The 22,555-nt window shown below is 47.3% G+C and overlaps 1 protein-coding gene across 1 annotated transcript in view; it reads left to right on the top strand.

The window, feature by feature from the left end:
- Positions 1-4,475: 4,475 nt before the first annotated feature.
- LOC123752887 (procathepsin L) overlaps positions 4,476-22,555 on the top strand; it is a 54,310-nt gene continuing 36,230 nt past the window's right edge. Inside the window, exons 1-2 of the mRNA XM_069316262.1 lie at positions 4,476-4,642; positions 6,744-6,815. Coding sequence (XP_069172363.1) covers positions 6,744-6,815 — 72 coding nt within the window. The 5' untranslated portion in view covers positions 4,476-4,642. The remainder of the gene's footprint in view (positions 4,643-6,743; positions 6,816-22,555) is intronic.

Here is a 22,555-nt window from a genome sequence, read left to right as displayed (position 1 = left end):
ACATGTGTCCATCCGGGCTCAAGAAGGGTGCCTCTTTAGTACAAGCTTGGAGTAGTTTCCTCAGACTGTTTTCTGGTATGTCAAGAGGAGTACAGGCTGGATCACGGTACACTCTGTCGGCTATCATCCCAAGGTATGTTGAGGACATTTTTACACACAGATTTTTTTTTCAGATAGATGAATGGATAGACAGATAGATGAATGAATAGACAGATAGATGAATGGATAGACAGATAGATGAATGGATAGACAGATAGATGAATGGATAGACAGATAGATGAATGGATAGACAGAGTAACTGATGGGAGACTCAGACCCGACAAACGCTGGGTAACCCTGGCTGTATATTATGTAATGGAATCTGCCAATTGAACATTCAAGAGGAATACCTCAATAAAGGGAACAGCTCCACCCGGGTAATGTCAGGTGTAAAGCTACTCAGGAAGTGACACTCCGAAACCTCACAAAGGCAATTGTCTGTCTGTTGGAAGTTGGCAGCCACACGGTAGTGCGATGACCTCACCCAAATTGGTAGAGGGAGTGTTCTGAGGTACGGGATGAACGTAGGCTGGTAGGGGTAGCTGGAATTCAACAGGGGAGCCGGGCCACATTCGCATCCCCACGACGAATTCTGGCACCGCACGCCAGCTACACCAATATTCACAGAGCTCAAGAAAATTAGCAGACACTTCCTGCTGTTGCATAAAACATTAGATTCTTCCCCAGCTTCAAAGGTTTCTCAAGCCAAAGTGTTTTATCAGACCAAGGGTGGGGGGGGGGGGTAACTATTGTTGGTTAATTACACACACTAAGCTCCTCTCACTGGCCACCACTCACACATTAGATATATATATATTAATTTGTTTGTTAGAGAATGACAGACATATAGAGACAAAGAAAGCCAGTAGATAGATAGATAGATATAGATAGATAGATAGATAGATAGATAGATAGATAGATAGATAGATAGATAGATAGATAGATAGATAGATAGATAGATAGATAGATAGATAGATGGGTAGATTGACAGGCGGAGAGGTGAAAGGATAGATTGGTAGATAGTGGATGGATAAATTGACGGATGGGGAGATGGATAAAGGTATAGATAGATGGATAGACATAGACGTAAGTGGATGGAACGATGGATGAATAGTCGAATAGATACATTGATTGATAGACGGATAAAAATATGAGGAAGTGGATGGATGAATAGATAAATAGACAGAGGAGAAGGTGGATGGATAGTCAGATGAGTAGGTGGATGAATAGATGGGAGGATGGATGAATAGAGCGATGGATAGGTGGGCGGGTAGATTGATAGCTTGATTGATTGATAGGTTGATCGATAGATAGATGGAGAGACAGATGCTAGAGATATCGATAGAAAGTTGTACACGTGGATTTATATATAGATGGATGCAGAAATAGATGTATAGCTTGATGGATAGACGGATGAAAAGATAGATGTATAGATTGATTGATAGGCTGATGAATAGTTAGATAGACAGTTGGATAGACAGATAATTAGGTCGATGAATTGATGGATGGATGGATGTAATGATAGAAAAATGAGTAGGTGGATGGATAGACTGATAGATATACGGATAGATAAATGGACAGAAAGGTGGATATATGGATAGATACACTCAGAGATAGAGGGAGGGATGGATGAATAGATAAATGGATAGTGTAGGTTATCAGCGCACGTTCTCTGGTCAGAGATCCCCTAAAGTGGCGAAGCCCGTCTCTGAGACCTGTCTCAGAGACGCCCAAACGTTGCCACCTGGCAGGTGTGTGGAGGTCACGTTACATGGCAGGTGTGTGGCGGTCACGTTACCTGGCAGGTGTGTGGAGGTCACGTTACCTTGCGTGTGTGTGTGGAGGTCACGTTACCTGGCAGGTGTGTGGAGGTCACGTTACCTTGCGTGTGTGTGTGGAGGTCACGTTACCTGGCAGGTGTGTGGAGGTCACGTTACCTGGCAGGTGTGTGGCGGTCACGTTACCTGGCGGGTGTGTGGAGGTCACGTTACCTGGCAGGTGTGTGGAGGTCACGTTACCTGGCAGGTGTGTTGCGGTCACGTTACCTGGCGGGTGTGTGGAGGTCACGTTACCTGGCAGGTGTGTGGAGGTCACGTTACCTGGCAGGTGTGTGGCGGTCACGTTACCTGGCAGGTGTGTGAAGGTCACGTTACCTGGCGTGTGTGTGGAGGTCACGTTACCTGGCAGGTGTGTGGAGGTCACGTTACCTGGCAGGTGTGTGGAGGTCACGTTACCTGGCGGGTGTGTGGCGGTCACGTTACCTGGCAGGTGTGTGGCGGTCACGTTACCTGGCAGGTGTGTGGCGGTCACGTTACCTGGCGTGTGTGTGGAGGTCACGGTACCTGGCAGGTGTGTGTGGAGGTCACGGTACCTGGCGTGTGTGTGGAGGTCACGTTACCTGGCAGGTGTGTGGAGGTCACGTTACCTGGCAGGTGTGTGGAGGTCACGGTACCTGGCGTGTGTGTGGAGGTCACGTTACCTGGCAGGTGTGTGAAGGTCACGTTACCTGGCGTGTGTGTGGAGGTCACGTTACCTGGCAGGTGTGTGGAGGTCACGTTACCTGGCAGGTGTGTGGAGGTCACGTTACCTGGCAGGTGTGTGGCGGTCACGTTACCTGGCGTGTGTGTGGAGGTCACGGTACCTGGCAGGTGTGTGGAGGTCACGTTACCTGGCAGGTGTGTGGAGGTCACGTTACCTGGCAGGTGTGTGGCGGTCACGTTACCTGGCGTGTGTGTGGAGGTCACGGTACCTGGCAGGTGTGTGTGGAGGTCACGGTACCTGGCGTGTGTGTGGAGGTCACGTTACCTGGCAGGTGTGTGGAGGTCACGTTACCTGGCAGGTGTGTGGAGGTCACGGTACCTGGCGTGTGTGTGGAGGTCACGTTACCTGGCAGGTGTGTGAAGGTCACGTTACCTGGCGTGTGTGTGGAGGTCACGTTACCTGGCAGGTGTGTGGAGGTCACGTTACCTGGCAGGTGTGTGGAGGTCACGTTACCTGGCAGGTGTGTGGAGGTCACGTTACCTGGCAGGTGTGTGGAGGTCACGTTACCTGGCGGGTGTGTGGAGGTCACGTTACCTGGCAGGTGTGTGTGGAGGTCACGTTACCTGGCAGGTGTGTGTAGGTCACGTTACCTGGCAGGTGTGTGGCGGTCACGTTACCTGGCAGGTGTGTGGAGGTCACGGTACCTGGCGTGTGTGTGGAGGTCACGTTACCTGGCAGGTGTGTGGAGGTCACGGTACCTGGCAGGTGTGTGGCGGTCACGTTACCTGGCAGGTGTGTGGAGGTCACGTTACCTGGCAGGTGTGTGGCGGTCACGTTACCTGGCGTGTGTGTGGAGGTCACGGTACCTGGCGTGTGTGTGGAGGTCACGTTACCTGGCAGGTGTGTGGAGGTCACGTTACCTGGCAGGTTTGTGGAGGTCACGGTACCTGGCAGGTGTGTTCAGGTCACGGTACCTGGCAGGTGTGTGGAGGTCACATTAATAAAACAAGTGTTATCAAACTCATGTCTGGAGTCGACTGCTCGCTGTTCTCCTGCTCGACAATTCCAGGACAGCTGCTACGGGCGTCTTCCTGTGGATGTATAGCCAAAAGGAGGCCTGATCGAGAACCGGGCCGCGACGACTCTAAGCCCCGAAATCATCTCATGATAACCTACTGGGAATATTACTCATTATTAACGTAATAATTATATAATGTATACTTGGCAGATAAAAATATTACCTACCATCAATATAAAAATCCTTTAAAATCAGTTGATTTGCTGGAAATATTACGTAACGTCTTTATGAAGTTAAAAAAAATATCATTTGCCAAAAGTATTTCTTATCAGAATAAATGGTATATGACGCATGCAGACCTTCTGAAAATATTTAATATCAATATACTGGCTAATATTAATTGAGCCGCTGGAAATATAATTATCAGACTTGACAAACATTACCTGAGGTTGTCAGTACTGTAGACATAATTGTCTTAGTAAAAAGCTTTTTATCTCGATCGAAAACTATTGATAAAGAAATTATTTGTTAATCTTCTACCACTTGTCTCATAATCCGACAATTTTACACTAATATTCCGTAGCTTAGAGAGCGGTGGAAAGAGGAAAGCAGCAATTAAAGTACTCGCAAAAGCGTCAACAAGAACCAAGGTTTCTATAACATAGACTGCTATGTATTGCCATCATCGTTGGCAGGTTTTCCTAAACACCTCAATCACCAATATACGTGTGACCTCACCAACATTCGTCTTACCGAATTGCCTCACTTTAGTATATTATATATGTAACATGTAAACTAAACTACATATCTCCAGTTGATATTATTTTACTGTCATTGTAATAGTCTCATGAATAAATTCACTCGGGAGAAAAGTGTTTGAGGCAACTCAGCTTAGTGACGTAACAGTGAGAGAGGGATATAAGTAGCACTTTCCTTTGTGACAGTGAGAGACTCCAGGTGTGACCGCAGGTAACACTATCCCGGCGCACACTCCACCATCCCACACTCCCCAGCGGTCGACACTCAGCAGCGGTCGACACTCACGAGCAGTCGAGACTCCACCATCAACGCTCAGCAGTGCTCCATACCCCTCCTCCAGCCAAGGTAAAACTCTGAACTCCTGCTAATGTTAGCTTCGACTCTACACTTTATATTCAGTGAAGATATTCATTGCATCCCTATTATTTTGAAGTAAAGGTTTTAGTTAACGTTTTCAAGGAATTAACATATCCACCGGAATTCGTCTCGAAATGTAAAGGATTTGGACGTCAAGAAATTTATAAAAATAATAGCAGTACCCGGCAATTGGGAATTGCCGGGTACTTGGGAACATCAATTGGGAACACTTGGGAACAAAAATTGGGAACATCAAGTGATATGATGTTCCCATCACTGAAATATAAGAAAACAGTTAAAAAATGAAATAAAAATAAGCAAAAATTTAAAATTAACTATACTCACGAAATGAATGGTCTGGTAAACAACACAGCTCAATTCCAACTCAATTCACACAAAATAACTAAATCAAAATGAAAATAAATCAAAATCTATGAAAATTCAATTTCTCAATGCAATCAGAAACATTGCAATGGAATTGTAACATATTTAGTATAGCATGTGTGTTGCTCTTACATGCAACAGATAGCGCTGTTTTTCAAGAAAAGCATCGTTTTACCTGTCACAGGTGTGGCATCTATACATATAATTACGAAATGAATTGTATGGTAAACAACACAGCTCAATTTCAAAACAATGTCACACAAAATAGTTCAATAAAAAATAAAATAAATCGAAATCTATGAAAATAAAATTTATCAATGCAATCATAAACATTGAACTGGAATTCGTGACATATTTAGTATAGCGTGCATGTTGCTATTATGAGCAACAGATGGCACTGTTTTTCAAAACGCATGGTTTTACCTGTCACAGGAGTGGCATCTATATAGTAGGTATATAAAAAGACGCGCCAATTTGAATGCAACGTTGTGTCAAAATTTCGAAGCAATCGGTGAAAAACTTTCGGAGATTGCAGCGTGTGTTGCTCTTACGTCCAACAGATGGCGCTGTTTTAAAAAAAAAGTTATTTTCCTGTCACAGGTGAAGCATGTATATAGTAGATATATAAGAAGACGCGCCAATTCGAATGCAGCGTTGTGACAAAAATTTAAAGCAATCGGTAAAGAGGTTTCAAAGATTTCCCTCACATGAAAAACAGTTTTTTTTCAGAAAAAGCCTGTTTTTAACCGTCACAGAGGTGACATCAATATAGTATGTATATAAAAACCTGCTCGGATGCGAATGGAACGTTGTGTGAAAATTTCAAAGCAGTCGGTGAAGAACTTTTGGAGATTAGCGGTCATGCACAAACGAACATTTCCATTTTTATTTATATAGATTATAGTTAATATTCGTTGAACATTATCTATATTAAAAATTCCTAGAGCGTCAAGAGTGTTTGTCTGTCCTTTATTCATTCGAGAACCATTCAAAGGAATTCAACATTATTGGCATGATGATATAGTGGAAATCATGCGAGAAGTCAAAGCCTATAAGCGGATGCAACATGGCCAATGAAAACAGAGGAATGAGGCCCGCTATGACACACAAGGTCAGATCATGGCGGTACCCTGTGGGTCTAAAGTGGTAAGTGGTAGGTAATTATCCCGAGTAAGCACTGTCTGCATGATTATAGCACATAGAAGGGACATGAGAACAAGAGTATAGGATTTTACGAATAAATTGACCTTGCCCAGCCCCTTGGACTATCGGGAATCGAACGCCGACCTGCAAGAAGCAAGGTCATCGCGGTACCAAGAAATACAATGAATTGATGGTCTAAAATGGGCTACACCCCCTCCCCCTCCTCTTAGCAGTCCTTGAAATCCACCTTTCAAGGAGAACCCTGACGCTCCCCTGTATTAGTTACCAGGTGTTCTAAAGATTCTGTGAAATGATGATCGTGTTTATTGTGAGTGAATGCTGACGATCCCTCACTATAGTAGATATTGCTTTAGAGATGATCATACGCAGTTAAAATCTTCAATGTACACAAAAGTAGGCAGCTGTATATACCCCGTCATTACCATGTACCTCAAGATTATAGTAATATAAGACAACCATTATAGTTGCATAACAGCAACGATCATTAAAATTTAATGTATAAGGCCTATGTATTTAATGACTTGCTTCTCTACTCCAACAGATGAAAGTGACAATACTGCTTCTGTGTGGCATGGCTCTGACGGCTGCCCATCCCACCTGGGACGAATACAAGGTAAATCAGTTATCATTTACAATTTACTTGGTACTGAACGTCATTATGATTTACCTTGGCTTTCTAAAGTAAATGCTGATTGTACAGACAAAATAATTGTAACATCAAACATTGAAGCGCATGACAATATTTATATTAAATATTGTAAAAAATTAAAAAGTAAAATACCCGTATTTTCTTAATAAATTAGAATTGTACTGTTTTTTAACTGTCAATAAAAATTAGTCGTAATATTCATGTCGATTGAATAACTAGTTAGACAAACATTGATGGAATAACAATTGTGGTAAAGGTCACCACACTAGGAAGGTCAAGTTGGGACAGAATGTCTCAAGGTCTGTGTAGAGACTCCTAACACAATGGTGTATTGTCAACGTGAAACATCTTAAATTACACAAATATAGACGAACAAAGTAGAATACGTAGTAGAGAGATGATTTAATGGATAGGAACAGATAATGTTATTTACAAAATGTAATTGCAAAAGGCAGTAACTCTTGAGACTGACGAAAGAAGGTGTATCTACTGGAAGGAAGAAATGAATAAAAGCGAATGGTGAAGAAATAGTACGATTAGTTGGAGTTGAAAGTTAAGAAGTGTAACGCAAGTGTTATTCTCAGACCCTGTAAACCATCACCTATTGATCCACATTAACTATTAACTATATCTTTAAACCTTGACATCAAGACATATTAAAAAGCGTAAAATTGATGCCATGAAATGACATTTATATATTAGGTACCCAGTATAAAATAAATTGGGAAAATAGTATATGAAAATGCACTGAAACCTGTAGAGTTGTTTGCCAGCAGAGCGGAGAAGCACAAGGCTTATAGGGAACGACGCAGTGATAGTTGAGGAGGTACTGAGAGCCTTCACCACAACACATCTATCTCTTTATTGCCAACAGTTAATATATATCTCTCCATTTACTTTTGATATTTGGAGTTATTCGATAGGATAAAAAGACAGATTTTACAGCTTGATATTAGTGCCATGATAATCTCTAGCAGCAACTTTCTCATCACTGCTGATGACCTGAATACCACCTGGTGGAGTTCCCTCGTCAATTTTCTTGGTGTTTAGTGCTCTGATCAGGGAAGTTTCCGATATTTTATATTACCTATTCTGCGGTGGGTGTTTGATGCTGGATGAAGCAGATAAGCCAGGGAGACTTTTCTCTGGTATTTATTTATAGCCCTAATTATGGAGGATCCTAGTGACTTGTCTCACCTTGGAGGGAACAACGAGGCATGCATTGCTTCACAGTAGGATCTTATGTCACGCTGGAAGAGTTTCATGATCATCATTGATCTTTTTCACATGATTAGAGAGTTTGCCTGCTGTATTAGGACGGAATGCTTCTCGGATGTTTGATAATGTTAAAATAGACGTTTTGATCGCATGTTGACCAGACCACACACTAGAAGGTGAAAGGACGACGACGTTTCGGTCTGTCCTAGACCATTCTCAAGTCGATGAGAATCGACTTGAGAATGGTCCAGGACGGACCGAAACGTCGTCGTCCCTTCACCTTCTAGTGTGTGGTCTGGTCAACATACTTTAGCCACGATATTGTGACTCATCGCCAGCTTTTGATCGCATGAGTGAGGTTTTCAGAGGAGATTAAGTTAATGGGAGTGTCTTCCCTGACTGTTGAGGGCAGCTGCCCGTTGCTTCCCTGACTGTTGAGGGTAGCTGCCCGTTGCTTCCCTGACTGTTGAGGGCAGCTGCCCGTTGCTTCCCTGACTGTTGAGGGTAGCTGCCCGTTGCTTCCCTGACTGTTGAGGGCAGCTGCCCGTTGCTTCCCTGACTGTTGAGGGCAGCTGCCCGTTGCTTCCCTGACTGTTGAGGGCAGCTGCCCGTTGCTTCCCTGATTGTTGAGGGCAGCTGCCCGTTGCTTCCCTGACTGTTGAGGGCAGCTGCCCGTTGCTTCCCTGACTGTTGAGGGCAGCTGCCCGTTGCTTCCCTGACTGTTGAGGGCAGCTGCCCGTTGCTTCCCTGACTGTTGAGGGCAGCTGCCCGTTGCTTCCCTGACTGTTGAAGGCAGCTGCCCGTTGCTTCCCTGACTGTTGAGGGCAGCTGCCCGTTGCTTCCCTGACTGTTGAGGGCAGCTGCCCGTTGCTTCCCTGACTGTTGAGGGCAGCTGCCCGTTGCTTCCCTGATTGTTGAGGGCAGCTGCCCGTTGCTTCCCTGACTGTTGAGGGCAGCTGCCCGTTGCTTCCCTAACTGTTGAGGGCAGCTGCCCGTTGCTTCCCTGACTGTTGATGGAAGCTGCCCATTGCTTCCCTGACTGTTGGGGGCAGCTGCCCGTTGCTTCCCTGGCTCTTAATGGAAGCTGCCCGTTGCTTCCCTGACTGTTGAGGGCAACTGCCCGTTGCTTCCCTGACTGTTAATGGCAGCTGCCCGTTGCTTCCCTCACTGTTGATGGAAGCTGTCCGTTGCTTCCCTGACTGTTAATGGCAGCTGCCCGTTGCTTCCCTGAATGTTGATGGAAGCTGTCCGTTGCTTCCCTGACTGTTGAGGGCAGCTGCCCGTTGCTTCCCTAACGGTTGATGGAAGCTGCCCGTTGCTTCCCTGACTGTTAAGGGCAGCTGCCCGTTGCTTCCCTAACGGTTGATGGAAGCTGCCCGTTGCTTCCCTGACTGTTGAGGGCAGCTGCCCGTTGCTTCCCTGACTGTTGAGGGCAGCTGCCCGTTGCTTCCCTGACTGTTGAGGGCAGCTGCCCGTTGCTTCCCTGACTGTTGAGGGCAGCTGCCCGTTGCTTCCCCGACTGTTGAGGGCAGCTGCCCGTTGCTTCCCTGACTGTTGAGGGCAGCTGCCCGTTGCTTCCCAAACGGTTGATGGAAGCTGCCCGTTGCTTCCCTGACTGTTAATGGCAGCTGCCCGTTGCTTCCCTCACTGTTGATGGAAGCTGTCCGTTGCTTCCCTGACTGTTGATGGAAGCTGTCCGTTGCTTCCCTGACTGCTGATGGAAGCTGCCCGTTGCTTCCCTGACTGTTGAGGGCAGCTGCCCGTTGCTTCCCTGACTGTTGAGGGCAGCTGCCCGTTGCTTCCCTGACTGTTGAGGGCAGCTGCCCGTTGCTTCCCTGACTGTTGAGGGCAGCTGCCCGTTGCTTCCCAAACGGTTGATGGAAGCTGCCCGTTGCTTCCCTGACTGTTAAGGGCAGCTGCCCGTTGCTTCCCTAACGGTTGATGGAAGCTGCCCGTTGCTTCCCTGACTGTTGAGGGCAGCTGCCCGTTGCTTCCCTGACTGTTGAGGGCAGCTGCCCGTTGCTTCCCTGACTGTTGAGGGCAGCTGCCCGTTGCTTCCCTAACTGTTGAGGACAGCTGCCCGTTGCTTCCCTGACTGTTAATGGCAGCTGCCCGTTGCTTCCCTGACTGTTGAGGGCAGCTGCCCGTTGCTTCCCTGACTGTTGAGGGCAGCTGCCCGTTGCTTCCCTGACTGTTGAGGGCAGCCGACCGTTGCTTCCCTGACTGTTGAGGGCAGCTGCCCGTTGCTTTCCTGACTGCTGAGGGCAGCTTCCCGTTGCTTTCCTGACTGTTGAGGGCAGCTGCCCGTTACTTCCCTAACTGTTGAGGGCAGCTGCCCGTTGCTTCCCTGACTGTTGATGCCAGCTGCCCGTTGCTTCCCTGACTGTTGATGGAAGCTGTCCGTTGCTTCCCTGACTGTTGAGGGCAGCTGCCCGTTGCTTCCCAAACGGTTGATGGAAGCTGCCCGTTGCTTCCCTGACTGTTAAGGGCAGCTGCCCGTTGCTTCCCTAACGGTTGATGGAAGCTGCCCGTTGCTTCCCTGACTGTTGAGGGCAGCTGCCCGTTGCTTCCCTGACTGTTGAGGGCAGCTGCCCGTTGCTTCCCTGACTGTTGAGGGCAGCTGCCCGTTGCTTCCCTGACTGTTGAGGGCAGCTGCCCGTTGCTTCCCTGACTGTTGAGGGCAGCTGCCCGTTGCTTCCCTGACTGTTGAGGGCAGCTGCCCGTTGCTTCCCTGACTGTTGAGGGCAGCTGCCCGTTGCTTCCCTGACTGTTGAGGGCAGCTGCCCGTTGCTTCCCTCACTGTTGATGGAAGCTGCCCGTTGCTTCCCTGACTGTTAAGGGCAGCTGCCCGTTGCTTCCCTGACTGTTGAGGGCAGCTGCCCGTTGCTTCCCTAACGGTTGATGGAAGCTGCCCGTTGCTTCCCTGACTGTTAAGGGCAGCTGCCCGTTGCTTCCCTGACTGTTGAGGGCAGCTGCCCGTTGCTTCCCTGACTGTTGAGGGCAGCAGCCCGTTGCTTCCCTGACTGTTGATGGAAGCTGCCCGTTGTTTCCCTGACTGTTGATGGAAGCTGCCCGTTGCTTCCCTGACTGTTGAGGGCAGCTGCCCGTTGCTTTCCTGACTGTTGAGGGCAGCTGCCCGTTGTTTCCCTGACTGTTGATGGAAGCTGCCCGTTGCTTCCCTGACTGTTGAGGGCAGCTGCCCGTTGCTTCCCTGACTGTTGAGGGCAGCTGCCCGTTGCTTCCCTGGCTGTTGAGGGCAGCTGCCCGTTGCTTCCCTGACTGTTGAGGGCAGCTGCCCGTTGCTTCCCTGACTGTTGAGGGCAGCTGCCCTTTGCTTCCCTTACTGTTAATGGCAGCTGCCCGTTGCTTCCATCACTGTTGATGGAAGCTGTCCGTTGCATCCCTGACTGTTGAGGGCAGCTGCCCATTGCTTCCCTGACTGCTGAGGGCAGCTGCCCGTTGCTTCCCTGACTGTTGAGGGCAGCTGCCTGTTGCTTCCTTGACTGTTGAGGGCAGCTGCCCGTTGCTTCTCTGACTGCTGAGGGCAGCTGCCCGTTGCTTTCCTGACTGTTGAGGGCAGCTGCCCGTTGCTTCCCTGGCTCTTGAGGGCAGCTGCCCGTTGCTTCCCTGACTGTTGAGGGCAGCTGCCTGTTGCTTCCCTGACTGTTGAGGGCAGCTGCCCGTTGCTTCTCTGACTGCTGAGGGCAGCTGCCCGTTGCTTCCCTGACTGTTGAGGGCAGCTGCCCGTTGCTTCCCTGGCTCTTGAGGGCAGCTGCCCGTTGCTTCCCTGACTGTTGAGGGCAGCTGCCTGTTGCTTCCCTGACTGTTGAGGGCAGCTGCCCGTTGCTTCCCTGACTGTTGAAGGCAGCTGCCCGTTGCTTCCCTGACTGTTGAGGGCAGCTGCCCGTTGCTTCCCTAACTGTTGAGGGAAGCTGCCCGTTGCTTCCCTGACTGTTGAGGGCAGCTGCCCGTTGCTTCCCTGACTGTTGAGGGCAGCTGCCCGTTGCTTCCCTGACTGTTGAGGGCAGCTGCCCGTTGCTTCCCCGACTGTTGATGGAAGCTGCCCGTTGCTTCCCTGACTGCTGATGGAAGCTGCCCGTTGCTTCCCTGACTGTTGAGGGCAGCTTCCCGTTGCTTCCCTGACTGTTGAGGGCAGCTTCCCGTTGCTTCCCTGACTGTTGAGGGCAGCTGCCCGTTGCTTCCCTGACTGTTGAGGGCAGCAGCCCGTTGCTTCCCTGACTGTTGGTGGCAGCTGCCCGTTGCTTCCCTGACTGTTGAGGGCAGCTGCCCGTTGCTTCCCTGACTGTTAATGGCAGCTGCCCGTTCCTTCCCTCACTGTTGATGGAAGCTGTCCGTTGCTTCCCTGACTGTTAATGGCAGCTGCTCATTGCTTCCCTAACTGTTGAGGGCAGCTGCCCGTTGACCGCTGAGTGGTGGGGTGGGCTGGGTGGTGGGGTGCAGCTGGGAGTGGTGGGGAGGGCAAGGTGGAGGGGTGCAGCTGGGGGTGGTGGGGTTGGCCAGTTGGTGGGGTGCAGCTGGGGGTGGTGGCGTGGGCAAGGTAGAGGGGTGCAGCTGGGGGTGATGGGGTGCGCCGGGTGGTGAGGTGCAGCTGGAAGTGGTGGGGTGAGCCGGGTGGTGAGGTGCAGCTGAGAGTGGTGGGGTGGGCCGGGTGGTGGGGTGCAGCTGGGAGTGGTGGGGTGGGCCGGGTGGTGGGGTGCAGCTGGGAGTGGTGGGGTGGGCAAGGTGGAGGGGTGCAGCTGGGAGTGGTGGGGTGGGCAATGTGGAGGGGTGCAGCTGGGGGTGGTGGGGTGCAGCTGGGGGTGGTGGGGTGCAGCTGGGAGTGGTGGGGTGGGCCGGGTTGTGGGGTGCAGCTGGGGGTGGTGGGGTGCAGCTGGGAGTGGTGGGGTGGGCCGGGTTGTGGGGTGCAGCTGGGAGTGGTGGGGTGGGCAAGGTGGAGGGGTGCAGCTGGGAGTGGTGGGGTGGGCTGGGTGGTGGGGTGCAGCTGGGAGCAGTGGGGTGGGCTGGGTGGTGGGGTGCAGCTGGGAGTGGTGGGGTGGGCTGAGTGGTGGGGTGCAGCTGGGAGTGGTGGGGTGGGCTGGGTGGTGGGGTGCAGCTGGGAGTGGTGGGGTGGGCTGAGTGGTGGGGTGCAGCTGGGAGTGGTGGGGTGGGCTGGGTGGTGGGGTGCAGCTGGGAGTGGTGGGGTGGGCTGGGTGGTGGGGTGCAGCTGGGAGTGGTGGGGTGCAGCTGGGAGTGGTGGGGTGGGCTGGGTGGTGGGGTGCAGCTGGGAGTGGTGGGGTGGGCTGGGTGGTGGGGTGCAGCTGGGAGTGGTGGGGTGGGCTGGGTGGTGGGGTGCAGCTGGGAGTGGTGGGGTGGGCTGGGTGGTGGGTTGCAGCTGGGAGTGGTGGGGTGGGCTGGGTGGTGGGTTGCAGCTGGGAGTGGTGGGGTGGTCCGGGTGGTTGGGAGCAGCTGGGAGTGGTGGGGTGGGCTGGGTGGTGGGGTGCAGCTGGGAGTGGTGGGGTTGGCTGGGTGGTTGGGAGCAGCTGGGAGTGGTGGGGTGGGCTGGGTGGTGGGGTGCAGCTGGGAGTGGTGGGGTGGGCCGGGTGGTTGGGAGCAGCTGGGAGTGGTGGGGTGGGCTGGGTGTCTCTTGCCACCGGCCACTTCCGGTTTGAGGGTGTTCACTGTGTTTACCATAATTGCAATCCAGTGTTCCTTCTGTAGAGTCCTAACAGACAGATTGGTCCATTTGTTATAGTGCTGATTGAAGTCTTTTTTGTACTTTGTATCATGTATTATTTCCTCCAGTTTTATATTTTTACTTCGACTTTTTCTCCTTTACATTTATTGTAAAGCTCATGTGTTTGTGTTGTCTTATGGTTCCTTAGTTGTTGTTGTGTTCCAATGTTCAGTAACTGATCTCGTCTCTAAGAGGGGAGACAGAACTCAACTTAATCTCTTTTTCTTCTCTGGTGTTTCTGTGAATTATGAAAGTCACGCGTTTGGCATCCTGCTTCTAATATCGTTATATTTATCCATATATATATATATATATATATATATATATATATATATATATATATATATATATATATATATATATATATATATATATATGGTTGATGACAGGGCCTTCTGTGTTGGTGGTGGTTGGTTGATGACAGGTCCTTCTGCTGTGTTGGTGGTGGATGGTTGATGACAGGTCCTTCTGCTGTGTTGGTGGTGGTTGGTTGATGACAGGTCCTTCTGCTGTGTTGGGGGTGGATGGTTGATGACAGGTCCTTCTGCTGTGTTGGTGGTGGATGGTTGATGACAGGGCCTTCTGCTGTGTTGGTGGTGGATGGTTGATGACAGGGCCTTCTGCTGTGTTGGGGATGGATGGTTGATGACAGGTCCTTCTGTTACAGAAGCACCATACTGTCCCCCGAGCTTAAAGCGGCAGCTAAAAGCCTTCGTGAGAACAAGGAGATAGTTGTCAGGAGAGGTGACAAGTCGCCAATATATGTCATTCTTAAAAAAGACGAATATCTGGCGAAAATGAACATCATACTCTCTGACCAAACTAAGTTCCAAAGGGTAACGAAGGACACTGGAGCCGAATTAAAAGCAAAGGTCAACAAACTGATCGAAACTGTGAACGCCAAGAAATCCGGACTCCACCTGCCAAAGATCATTGGGGAATATAAACCTGGATATGCGTATGGAAATGTCAAGACACACAAGCCTGGAAACCCACTTCGGCCAATCTTTAGCCAGATACCCACACCCACGTACAGACTGGCGAAGCGACTCAACGGCCTGCTGACTCCTTATGTTCCTTGCGCCTTCAGCCTGAAGTCTCCAAAGGAATTTGTTGACTTACTGCGGGGCACACGGGCCACAGGGATAAGAGCCTCGTTGGACGTAGAATCGCTGTTTACCAACGTACCTGTGGACGAGACAATCGGAATGATAGCCGACAGAGTGTATCGTGATCCAGCCTGTACTCCTCTTGACATACCAGAAAATATTCTGAGGAAACTACTCCAAGCTTGTACTAAAGAGGCACCCTTCTTGAGCCCGGATGGGCACATGTATAAGCAAGTAGATGGGGTCGCCATGGGTTCTCCCCTAGGTGTCCTGTTTGCAAACTTCTACATGGGTACCATCGAGCAAAAAGTCTTAGTCGACATGAACTTGAAACCGGCCATATACTGCAGGTATGTTGACGACATTTTTACACAGGTACCTGATATCAGACATCTGCAGGAGCTGAAGGAGGCATTTGAGCAGAGTTCCGTGCTGCGTTTCACTTACGAGATGGAAAAGGATGGGAAGCTGCCCTTTCTAGATGTAACAGTCATGGAAAAGGGCGGAGGTTTCCACACTGCAGTCTACACTAAGGAAACGAACATAGGAATGTGCCTAAATGCCAATAGCGACTGCCCAGACAGGTACAAGAGGAGTGTTGTTAACGCATATGTCGACCGTGCTCTCAGCCACAGCTCAGAATGGAAGAAAGTCGACGGAGAACTCTGTAGGGTAAGACAGGTCCTAGTCAATAACGGCTTCTCCAATGGTTTCGTCGAAGACATCATAAGAAAGAAAGTGAAAAGCCATGCAACCTCTGAAGAGACAACTAACACAACACCTATACCCCCTATTAGACTATTTTACAGGAACTTCTTTTCCACAGCTCATAAAACGGAGGAAAGGGTCCTGAAAGATATTGTTAATAGAAACGTTATCCCTACAGACAAAAATCAGAGGATACAACTGACGATTTACTATAAAACCAGAAAAACGGCCAGCCTACTCATGAGAAACTCTCCAGACACAAAACAGAACGCTTTAAAAGAGACTAACGTCGTCTATGCCTTCAAATGCCCTCTTGGGGACTGTAAGCTCCAAAAAACCCAGTATATAGGCAAGACAATAACATCTCTTTCTAGGCGTTTAACGATGCATAAGCAACAGGGCTCTATTAAGGAACATATAATCTCTTCCCACAACCAAACCATCGCCAGAGAAATCCTAGTAAACAACACAGAAATCATCGATAGATACAGCGATAGCAGGCGGCTTTACGTTTGCGAGGCACTACACATCAAGAAGTCAACACCAGGAATCAACAGCCAATTATTGCACAACTATATTCTACCCACCTCAAGACTCCGCTCCAATATAGAAGCATCAAGAAATATGGACCAATAGGCTTTCTACAAACACTTCTATTCAATACCCATTGTTTCGTGTTCTGTCTTGTGTTGATGAAATTAATACCCTATTAATGCCACCTCTTGTTCTGTCTTGTGTTGATGAAATTAATACCCTATTAATGCCACCTCACCCCATCCACCTCACTCAAATGTAGATATAAACGAAATCGGAGATGCGTAAGTTCTATTCAGTTGTGTATTTGTAAACTAAAGTCTTTGAAAATGTAATAAGTTTTACGAAACGCGCTCGTGTCGCGTCAGACTAGAAATAAAAATGAATTTTGGAGAATTGATTTTTGAATTACCTCCAACAGTGAAAAGAAATGTACGAAAGATTGAGAAAATTCGTGTTAGAATTATTAATCTTACTTTTTCGGTCATATTTAATAATATATGTCTACAGGAAAGACTGCTACCAAAATATACTAATATATATATATATATATATATATATATATATATATATATATATATATATTAGTATGATATATATATTAGTAACTGCAGAAGGAAAATGAAACAGGAATTTCCTTAAGTACTTTCGTATATTAAATACATCTTCAGAAGGAATGACATGGAACGACGTGGTCTGACATTGTCATATATATATATATGATATATATATATATATATATAATATATATATATATATTTATATATATATATTATTAAATGTGACCGAAAAAGTAAGATTAATAATTCTAACACGAATTTTCTCAATGTTACTTACATTTTTCTTCACTGTTGATGGTAACTGAAAAATCAATTCTCCAAAATTCATTTTTATTTCTAGTCTGACGCGACACTTGAGCACGTTTCGTAAAACTTATTACATTATAAAGACTTTAGTTTACACACACACAACTATAACTGAATAGAGCCTAAACATCTTCGATTTTTTATACCTGCATTTGGGTGAGGTGATATGTTACAACAGTTTTGGATGAGGTGAAAACAAACTTTCAACATAAGACAGAACACGAAACAATGGGTATAATATTTTGTAAGTTAAAGGGAAGAATGGAAGTAACTGCAAAGGACCAATTGGCCCATATTTCTTGATGTTTCTATATTGGAGCGGAGTCTTGAAGTGGGTAGAATATAGTTGTGCATTAATTGGCTGTTGTTTGCTGGTGTCGACTTCTTAATGTGTAGTGCCTCGAAGATATATAGCCGCCTGCTATCGCTGTATCTATCGATGATTTCCGTGTTTTTTGTTAAGACTTCTCTGGTGATGGTCTGGTTATGGGAAGAAATTATATGTTCCTTAATGGAGCCCTGTTGCTTATGCATCGTTAATCGCCTGGAAAGAGATGTTGTCTTGCCTATATACTAAATTCTTTGAGGCTTACAGTCCCCAAGTGGGCATTTGAAGGCATAGACGTCATTGGTTTCTCTTAAAGCGTTTTGCTTTGTGTCTGGAGAGTTTCTCATGAGTAGGTTGGCCGTTTTCTTGGTTTTATAGTAGATCGTCAATTGTATCTTCTGATTTTTGCCTGTAGGGATAACGTTTCTATTAACAATATCTTTCAGGACCCTTTCCTCCGTTTTATGAGCTGTGGAAAAGAAGTTCCTGTAAAATAGTCTAATAGGGGGTACAGGTGTTGTGTTAGTTGTCTCTTCAGAGGTTGCATGGCATTTCACCTACCTTCTTATGATGTTTTCAACGAAACCATTGGAGGAGCCATTGTTGACTAGGACCTGCCTTACCCTACAGAGTTCTTCATCGACTTGCTTCCATCCTGACCTGTGGCTGAGAGCACGGTCGACATAAGCGTTAACAACACTCCTCTTGTACCTGTCTGGGCAGTCACTATTGGCATTTAGGCACATTCCTATGTTTGTTTCCTTAGTGTAGACTGCGGTGTGGAAACCTTCGCTCCTTTCCATGACTGTTACATCTAGAAAGGGCAGCTTCCCGCCCTTCTCTATCTCGTAAGTGAAACGCAACACAGAATTCCGCTCAAATGCCTCCTTCAGCTCCTGCAGATGACTGACATCAGGTACCTGTGTAAAAATGTCGTCAACATACCTGCAGTATATGGCCGGTTTCAAGTTCATGTCGACAAAAACCTTTTGTTCGATGGTACCCATGTAGAAGTTCGCAAACAGGACACCTAGGGGAAACCCATGGCGACCCCATCTACTTGCTTATACATGTGCCCATCCGGGCTCAAGAAGGGTGCCTCTTTAGTACAAGCTTGGAGTAGTTTCCTTAGAATGTTTTCTGGTATGTCAAGAGGAGTACAGGCCGGATCATGATACACTCTGTCCACGATCATCCCGATTGTTTCATCCATAGGTACGTTGGTGAACAGTGATTCTACGTCCAACGAGGCTCTTATCCCTGTGGCCCGTGTTCCCCGCAGTAAGTCAACAAATTCCTTTGGAGACTTCAGGCTGAAGGCGCAAGGGACATAAGGAGACAGCAGGCCGTTGAGTCCCTTCGCCAGTCTGTACGTGGGTGTGGGTATCTGGCTAATGATTGGCCGAAGTGCGTTTCCAGGCTTATGTGTCTTCACATTTCCATACGCATATCCAGGCTTATATTCCCCAATAATCTTTGGCAGGTGGAGTCCGGATTTCTTGGCGTTCACAGTTTCGATCAATTTGTTGACCTTTGCCTTCAATTCGGCTGTAGTGTCCTTCGTTACCTTTTGGAATTTATTTTGGTCAGAGAGTATGAGGTTCATTTTCGCCAGATATTCGTCTTTTTTAAGAATGACGTATATTGGCGACTTGTCACCTCTTCTGACGACTATCTCCTTGTTCTCACGAAGGCTCTTAGCTGCCGCTTTGAGCTCAGGGGACAGTATGGTGCTTCTGTAATTGCCTCGATTCTTTCCTCCTTCCGCAATAAGTTCTGCTTGTAAGGTGTCTTTGGTTGTGACCTTCTTCTGTGTCTCGAGGTCGTATATGTCGTATATCTCACTTGGTCTGGATATAACGTGACAGTTTATACCCAGATTTAAGAGAGTGACTTGGTCCTCAGTGAGGTTGATTCCTGCAAGGTTCAGGAAGCCGTCTCTTGGTCGTGGTCGTGGAATTGCCATAGGTACTCAATATATTGTTGTTAGTTTCTTGATTATCTTGGTTTCGGTTAACCGAAACCAGGATGGTTTCGGTTAACCGAAGCCTTACCGATGGTTTTTTCTGGCAAGAAACCACAAAAGAATCCACAGCTTTGCTGGAGGCAGCAACAACCCCCAGTGATCGTGCACGCCTCACAGCTGTGCAGGCTCCCCATGCAGGGGACTTCCTTTTGGCAGTCCCTATGTCTGCGACAGGCACACGTCTTGATCCACAGGAGCTCCGTATTGCAATCGCTCTCCGCCATGCTGCCCCTATCCATACTGTTCATAGGTGTATTTGCGACGAAGCAGATGCTGACGAATGTGGATTGCATGGCCTGCACTGTGGAAAATCGGCGGTTGGCACTCTAAACACGACAAAGTCAGTGACATCATTAAGGGAAATCTTGCTTCAGCCCAGTGTCCAGCAGAGAGCCCCACAATCTATTGAACCGTGATTCTGTTAGCTTTCCCGTCCGACCAGTTGGAATCACACTGCGCCCTTGGAAGGGTGGCAGACAGTTGACGTGGGACATACTTGCGTATCCACCCTGGCAACCACATACATCAACCTCTCTGCCGGCCAAGCAGGAGCCGCGGCGACACACAGAGAAAGATACAAGTTAGCCAAGTACAGGGAATTAGATCATCGGTAAAACTTCGTGGTGCAGTGGTAAGGCGTGCAGCTGGGAGTCCCTTAGTCAATGGGCCAGTCGTGGTACAGGGGTAAGGCGTGCAGCTGGGAGTCCTTTAATAAATGGGTCAATTAAGTTACAACATTGCTGTAATTGATTTTCTCAAAAGTTTAAAATATTGTATCAGTTTTGTTGATATGACTTGGCCAAACATGATTTTGTAATAATATTTGACCCATTATATTTTAAAATATACAGTTTTAATGTTTAAAATTATATTTATATATGCCAATAACATATATTAAAAAATTGAAAATGTTGTTTCATAGCTGTATGAAGGATGCACATTAGATTTATTCTAGAATTTTAATACAATAACAAAGATAAGATGCATCATGGTACTTCTATCACATGCAGCTGTGATATATATGTTAAGTAAAATCAAGTAAATCATTAAAGCAAGGACAGCTAGGTGAGTACGCGCACACATACACAAACTCAAGAACAATGATCTCCCAGAGGGTACAGACTCATTCCTCTTAATGTTTGCTGACGACGCCAAAACTATGAGAAGGATTAAGACAGAGCAGGACAGCTTGAGGCTTCATGAAGACCTGGACAAGCTGCAGGAATGGTCGAACAAAACGTTATTAGTTTAACCTAAGCAAATGTAATGTAATGAAGATAGGTGTAGGGAGCAGGAGACCAGATACAAGGTATCATTTGGAAGTTGAAGTACTCCAAGAGTCTCAGAGAGAAAGAGAGAGAGAGAGAGAGAGAGAGAGAGAGAGAGAGAGACAGACAGAGAGAGAGAGAGTGACCTGGGGGTTGATATCACGCCAGTCCTGGCCCCTGAAGTCAATATCAAGAGGATAACATCAGCGGCATATGCTAGGCTGGCTAACATAAGAACGGCCTTTAGAAACTTGTGTAAGGAATCTTTCATAACTTTGTGTTCCACATATGTTAGACCAATCCTGGAGTATGCGGCTCCATCATGGAGTCCATATCTAGTCAAGCATAGGATTAAACTGGAAAAGGTTCAAAGGTTTACAACCAGACTAGTGTCCGAAATGAGGGGTATGAGCTACGAGGAGAGACTACGGGAATTAAACCTCACGTCACTGGGAGACAGAAGAGTTACAGGGGATATGATTACCACATAAAAGATTCTCAGAGGAATTGATAGGGTAGGTAAAGACAGATTGTTTAACACAAGGGGCACACGCACTAGGGGACACAGGTGGAAATTGAGTGCCCAAATGAACCATAGAGAACATTAGAAAGATTGTTTTCAGTGTCAGAGTAGTAGACAAATGGAATACATTAGTCAGTGATGTAGTGGAGGCAGATTCCATACACAGTTTCAAGTATAGATATGATAGAGCTTAATAGGCTCAGGAACCTGTACACCAGTTGATTGACAGTTGAGAGGCGTCGAGAGCCAGAGCTCAACCCCCGCAAGCACAACTAGATAAGTACAACTAGGTAAGTACAAACACTTAACAGAGAGCTAAGTGGACATTGAGCAGGAAGTGCCGCTGGAGGCCAGTGACCATTACGCACTCATCTTTGATTATGTAGTTGTTATGAAAGCTGTGGTTAGAGGAAGAGAAGAGGGGAGTGGGAAACTCGCTCTTCATAAGGGCGAGTACCAAAAGATAATAGAATTTTTTAGAGAGAATACCATGAGAATTATGACCACCACAAGGCATGGCGGACTTCATAACTAGGCGATGAAAAGACGTCTTAAGAAAATTTATGCCACCATTAAAGGAGAAAGGATCCAAGAGAAAAAATGCCTATGGTTTAATAGAATGCTTAGACGCAAAAAGTAAAAGAGCTTGCCAAAAATATAGGGAGCACTAAAAAGAGGAGAACCACAACATATATGCATGAGAGAGGAATGAATACGCAGGAACTCAGAGCAGCAGAAAAGCAGTATAAGAATGACACAGCAACCAAGGCCAAGTGTTACGGCCACTTGGGACCAGTAACCGGGTTCTTGATGTCGTAACCTATTTATTGTAATTTATAGTATCCGAAAGTCGGTAGTATGCTTTCAAGAACTGGTTGTATAGTGCAATGAAGAGAAAGGAGGGGAAGGGGGAATGAACAATACACAGCTCCCTTCACCAATATATTTACACTTTCACCATTAAAAATATATATTTGATTAAATAGATTATAACTACACGTGTATACATTAGTGTCACGTTCACGCAGGACACTACTGCGTTGGCAGTGTACACCATCTCCAGTTTTTCCACCGTCCAGTACCTTGAGCACGTGTACTGATAAACACTGGCGAGTAAACCTTTAACGTGGGCCAGTCCACCGACACAGTATCACGTGGTGCCTACACCCCACTTTCGCTCTCCAGCAATTCGCTGGCAGAGGACTTCAGCAACACGCTGATCAGGGTCGCAAGACAACCATATACAGGGGTAGCTAACCCCTGGCAGAAGCCTCTAGTAACCTGCTAGAAGCACTTCACGATAGGCACCACACTGTCGTCCGTGACTCTCCTAAGCCAATCCCGGGTAAGCCGATCTCCATCAACACTGCGAAGTTTAGCAGCTAACACA

Source organism: Procambarus clarkii, chromosome 7 (assembly GCF_040958095.1).
Source record: "Procambarus clarkii isolate CNS0578487 chromosome 7, FALCON_Pclarkii_2.0, whole genome shotgun sequence".
NCBI lineage: Eukaryota > Metazoa > Arthropoda > Malacostraca > Decapoda > Cambaridae > Procambarus > Procambarus clarkii.
This window is presented reverse-complemented; position numbering and strand designations above follow the sequence as displayed.